The sequence below is a fragment of the Polyodon spathula genome, unplaced genomic scaffold (assembly GCF_017654505.1).
Source record: "Polyodon spathula isolate WHYD16114869_AA unplaced genomic scaffold, ASM1765450v1 scaffolds_1356, whole genome shotgun sequence".
NCBI lineage: Eukaryota > Metazoa > Chordata > Actinopteri > Acipenseriformes > Polyodontidae > Polyodon > Polyodon spathula.
Window position 1 is genome coordinate 1 of NW_024472836.1, and position 6,771 is coordinate 6,771.

Here is a 6,771-nt window from a genome sequence, read left to right on the forward strand (position 1 = left end):
ATAAACACCCCCTCCCCTCTCCATCCCTCCCCTTCAATCCCTCTCTCCTCTCCAATCCCCTACCCTTCCCACCCAGCACTGTGAAACACTAAGTACAGCAGGACCAATAAGGACATCCTGGAAGTGTCTAACTGTTCGGTGTCCTGCAGACCCTGCGGAGGAAAGGCCTGGGGCTGGAAGCTCCGGATCTGGACAGCGAGGAGGCGATCAGCACGGCAGCAGAGAAATACCGGCAAATGAACGAGGGCATTGACCTGTCCATCGGCCGCCAGCGGTACTATGTGAGTGAAAACGAGGGGAGTGCTGGTACCCGTACTCGTACTTGTAACTGCCTTTAAGAAGTATGTATCAGGTGGTGTTAATTAAATCCATTGATTGACATGTTGGTTTCCAAACAAGAAAAGCTGTCCTTCCCACCTTTGCAATTGAGTACCAGTCAAAGGCACTAAAGGCAGTGAGTGCTTTTAAAAGCCACTGAAGATCACTTGGTTCGGGGTGTCTTTCTGGCAGTCATGGTCTGGATTTTCAACTTCCCCTTATCAAGCTGAGTGGAGAATTCCCCTTCGTTCAGGCCATGTAACCCAGGTTAAGGGAATGCATAAAAAAAGAAAAAAATCATTTTAAGAATAAATGGAAAATATGAAACAGGTGCAAGAACAGAAACCACAGCATGATTATTTGACCTGACTTAATTAAATACAGTAAGGTGTGTATTATCTTTACAGTGACCTTCCCTCATTCACACTCTCTTCTTCCCTCTCCTCTCTCTCAGGGTGCACCTCTCCTACCCTCAGAGGCACATTACCTACTCTCAGGCCCCTGTGAGAACGGCTTCTCCATGGGGAGCCCAGCCAGTGCCCACCTCAGCTCCCACAGACCCTCCCCCTACAAACCAGCGGGGCCCAGGGCTGCCCCCCAGCACTCTCCCGTACCCCCACACTCAGGTGCGTTCACACAATCATCTGCATCCTTCTTTTCCTTTCACGAATATTTGTACACTTCAACAGAGTCTACATTTAAGCAGGCTGGATATCTGCGATCCCAGTTCTTCGTGTAAAATATGACAGTGCCGGTAAGATAATGCATTACACGCTACAGTCCTAAGTATTTACCTTTTCTTTGAGGCCGCACTTAATTTGGACCAACAATTAATTATTTGACTTGAATAAGAAAACCCAGCACTGTCAGTTTATAATATATTATAATATATTTAAATGCACAGTAAATAGTAAATAACGCATAGCGATGCGCATTCACAAAATACCCCTTTTGAATTAAATAGAAATAACTGTCACTTCAAATGCTAAATGAGAATATCCTCTACACTAGCAGTATATTGCATTTAAACAGGGTCCATTTAATTGGTAATGGTTTTGGCTTTTAAAATTTGATGCAGTTAGGCAGGATATGCACTGAAACAATATACACTGAAACAATATATAATATACACTGAAACAATGTGCACTGAAACAATATACACTGAAACAATATATAATATACACTGAAACAATATGCACTGAAACAATATACACTGAAACAATATACACTGAGACAATATACACTGAAACAATATATAATATACACTGAAACAATGTGCACTGAAACAATATACACTGAAACAATATACACTGAGACAATATACACTGAAACAATATATAATATACACTGAAACAATGTGCACTGAAACAATATACACTGAAACAATATACACTGAAACAATATACACTGAAACAATATATAATATACACTGAAACAATATATAATATACACTGAAACAATATACACTGAAACAATATGCACTGAAACAATATATAATATACACTGAAACAATATGCACTGAAACAATATACACTGAAACAATATACACTGAAACAATATACACTGAACAATATGCACTGAAACAATATACACTGAAACAATATACAATATACACTGAAACAATATACACTGAAACAATATGCACTGAAACAATATACACTGAAACAATATACTGAAACAATATGCACTGATACAATATACACTGAAACAATATACACTGAAACAATATGCACTGAAACAATATATAATATACACTGAAACAATATACACTGAAACAATATACAATATACACTGAAACAATATACACTGAAACAATATGCACTGAAACAATATACAATATACACTGAAACAATATACACTGAAACAATATACAATATACACTGAAACAATATACACTGAAACAATATACACTGAAACAATATATAATATACACTGAAACAATATACACTGAAACAATATACACTGAAACAATATACACTGAAACAATATACACTGAAACAATATACACTGAAACAATATACACTGAAACAATATACACTGAAACAATATACAATATACACTGAAACAATATACAATATACACTGAAACAATATACACTGAAACAATATACAATATACACTGAAACAATATACAATATACACTGAAACAATATACAATATATATACACTGAAACAATATACATTGAAACAATATACACTGAAACAATATGCACTGATTCAATATGCACTGATTCAATATACACTGAAACAATATACAATATACACTGAAACAATATACAATATACACTGAAACAATATACAATATACACTGAAACAATATACAATATACACTAACAATATACACTGAAACAATATACACTGAAACAATATACAATATACACTGAAACAATATACACTGAAACAATATACACTGAAACAATATACAATATACACTGAAACAATATACAATATACACTGAAACAATATACACTGAAACAATATACACTGAAACATATATACAATATACACTGAAACAATATACACTGAAACAATATACAATATACACTGAAACAATATACACTGAAACAATATACTGAAACAATATACACTGAAACAATATACACTGAAACAATATACACTGAAACAATATACACTGAAACAATATACAATGAAACAATGAAACAATATACACTGAAACAATATGCACTGAAACAATATACACTGAAACAATATACACTGAAACAATATACAATATACACTGAAACAATATACACTGAAACAATATACACTGAAACAATATACAATATACACTGAAACAATATACACTGAAACAATAAACAATATACACTGAAACAATGAAATAATATACAATATACAATATACAATATACACTGAAACAATATACACTGAAACAATATACAATATACACTGAAACAATATACAATATACACTGAAACAATATACAATATACACTGAAACAATATACACTGAAACAATATACAATATACAATGAAACAATATACACTGAAACAATATACAATATACACTGAAACAATGAAACAATATACACTGAAACAATATACACTGAAACAATATACAATATACACTGAAACAATATACACTGAAACAATATACAATATACACTGATATACAATATACACTGAAACAATATACAATATACACTGAAACAATATACAATATACACTGAAACAATATACAATATACACTGAAACAATACACTGAAACAATATATACACTGAAACAATACAATATACACTGAAACAATATACACTGAAACAATATACAATATACACTGAAACAATATACACTGAAACAATATACACTGAAACAATATACACTGAAACAATATACACTGAAACAATATACACTGAAACAATATACACTGAAACAATAACAATATACAATATACACTGAAACAATATACAATATACACTGAAACAATATACACTGAAACAATATACAATATACACTGAAACAATATACAATATACACTGAAACAATATGCAATATACACTGAAACAATATGCACTGAAACAATATACAATATACACTGAAACAATATATAATATACACTGAAACAATATGCAATATACACTGAAACAAACAATATGCACTGAAACAATATACAATATACACTGAAACAATATATAATATACACTGAAACAATATATAATATACACTGAAACAATATGCACTGAAGTGGGTAGAATGCATCTACTCTTTATGTGTCAAAAGCAAGAAGAGCTGACCGAGGACGGGAGTTCCCAAGTGACAGTGCTCAATTGGCTGAGCGTCGGGGGGGGGGTTAGGTTGGCCAGGGTGTCCTCGGGTCACCGCGCACCAGCGACCACCTGTAGTCTGGCCAGGCGCCTGCAGGCTTGCCAGTTAGCTGGCCGGAAGCTGCGTTGTCCTCCGATGCTGTAGCACCTGGGAGGCTGCGTGGTGAAGCCGCAGCGTGTAAAGAAGCGGGCGGCTGACGGCACACAAGGACAGCGTGTGTTCACCTTCGCTGCTCCCGTGTCAGCACAGGGGGAAGGGGTGAGCTGAGCCTAAATAATAATGGGGCATTTCAAATTGGGAGGAAATACAAATAATTGGCAACGACTAAATTTAAAAAAAAAAAAAAAAAAAAAAAAAAAAAAAAATAAAAAAGTCCCCTGGACCTCCCAGCCGGTGGGGGGGGGGGGGGGGGCGCTTGCTGCTGAGTCAGCCAGTGCAGTGAGCTGTGCAGTCAGGAAGCGAGGCCGGTTGGGCGGAAGGACCCCTGTGAGATAACGATGCAGACCTGATTTGTGGCTTTAGCACCTCGCCCTGTGTCATGACACCACCTGCAGCCCTCCAAGCAGTATATTTGCACAGTAGTATTTGCATTTTTAGCATGATTTTCTTACAGCTATACTGGGCATTTACCATAGTTTACCCTGGTTTGCCTTGTTTTTTGAATATGCTTTAACATACCTCTTTGAGCTTTACAATGCTTTACCGTGCTTTATCTGTGCTCTATTACCCTTTGCTGTGCTTTTACTGCTTGTATAAGGCAAGCTTCAGACAGTGCCTCCGTGCGTCCACACAGGATTCCACTGTGGTTATTTGGCAGCGCAGGCACGCCTCGGTCAGCCAGCCTGTCACTCTTTCCATCTGCCTCTTTGTCGACCCACACGCTCTCGCGCTTCCTGCAGTGCACCATTTCGAAAGCACAGCGTGGTATGTGAAAGCAAGGTGTAGGACAAGCATGGGCAGGCACAGTGAAGCACTGGGATGCTGTCAACATGCAAAACTGTCTTTGCAATAAGGCAGTGCTCACACTGACACATTACCCCTTTTGAGTAGTTTTTGAACCCACTGTATGTCCAGTACCCTTAGTATTGTGTCTCTGTGTCTCTATACTCTATACAGCATCACCTATTGATCGATAGAAACTCGCTGAGTAACGTTACGTTAACATATTGAATTGCATTCTGCCTTGTATATATACTTAACGAAAACCTGACAATTGCAAAATGTGACATTTTGAAATTTAACATGAAATACTGCCCTACTGTTATGGCTTCTGTTAGACTTTTGCAAAGTCATTTTGCATTTTCTTTGATTACACGATGTTCAATAAAATATCTGAATTTTGTTCATATGTTTTTTTTTTTTTTTTTTAATTTTCTGATTATGTCTTAATCCTAAAATTCTAGGTAATGCGAAACTTTTGTAGTTGTGTTGAGATTGTCAGTAGTGTTATACCATGGTAAAAGAATAGCACAGTATAGTAAAGCATGCTACAGCTTTAACTAACAAAGCATTGCAAACACTGTGGTAGAGCACAATGCAAGCATAGGAAAAGTGTGCTAAACTGCAGCTGTACTGTATTACAGTGTTTTTCCACATGAAGGTGATGCTGGCTTACCAGTTCTGAAACCCTCCTCTGGGTCCTAACACCCTCCACCTCTGTGCTGCTGTCTGGACTGTGGGCAGCCTTTGAAGAGGGAACCACTAAGATAATCACAAGGTTTTCCATTCACAGGAGGAGGGGAATGCGGATTAATGTGTGTGTGTTTGTGAGAGAGAGAGAGAGAGAGAGAGAGAGAGAGAGAGAGAGAGAGAGAGATATGAGGTGAGATGAGAGAGAGACAGAGAGAGGAAGCCATGGGTAAGCCACAGAGTTCAGTATCTAACAGGAAGTGGCTTCGTTGCTAACACAGACAGATAAGGCTGTCTATGAAGCCCACACACACTCAGTTTACCCTGGGGCTGTTTCACTGTGTTGAGGTATGCACACGGATTGCCTGCCCCCGTCCCAGCAAGGATTACCACGAGGTCTGGGTGCTAAATGAGAGATTCTGGGGTGCTGGGACAGCACTGTGTCTTAAATACAATCAGGCTTGTATGGGTCGTGCCGCTGTTTTTTCTCGACACCAACCATTCCCCTGTGAATGGGGTCCAGGGCCTCAGTGTGCTAATGAATGCAGCGTGAGAAATTCATGTGTGAAATTCATGTTACAGACGTGATAAACCATCAATATGGGCAGCTTCTTACCACTTAAATACAGTACAAACTATAATTCATTAAATACATAACCTGAAACATGTATTTCCCTATCAATCCCTTATGGAAGTATTGCTGCTATGCTTTAGAAAGTTTTATAAGGGTAAGTATCACTGCCTGGTTGTCTCTCTCTACAGGGATCGGCTACTCCATGTTCTCCCACAGCAATCAGAACCATGCCCTGGATACGAAGACTCCTCCCCCCCTGGATCTGGGTGCGGAGAGCCGCAGAGCAGAGATGCACGCAGCCCTAAGCGGGTCCCGAGCTGGCCTGGGCACTACGGTGAGACTGGGACTGGTGGGGGCTGGATCCAGCTCTCGCACGGGACTGATCCCAAATCTGGCTTGTGTGAACTGAGTTTCGATGTTGGTCTGGTTCCTAGTAAAGAGATAACCAATATCTCTAGGCTCAGAGAGACC

General features: G+C 38.2%; 1 protein-coding gene across 1 annotated transcript; it reads left to right on the top strand.

The window, feature by feature from the left end:
* Positions 1 to 124: 124 nt before the first annotated feature.
* Positions 125 to 6,634, top strand: LOC121309569 (myocyte-specific enhancer factor 2B-like; the record flags this gene model as incomplete). The annotated part of the gene is made up of 3 exons (XM_041242555.1): positions 125 to 281; positions 773 to 944; positions 6,489 to 6,634. Coding segments are annotated over exons 1-3 (363 nt in total), but the record flags the coding sequence as incomplete, so codon positions are not given.
* Positions 6,635 to 6,771: the final 137 nt, after the last annotated feature.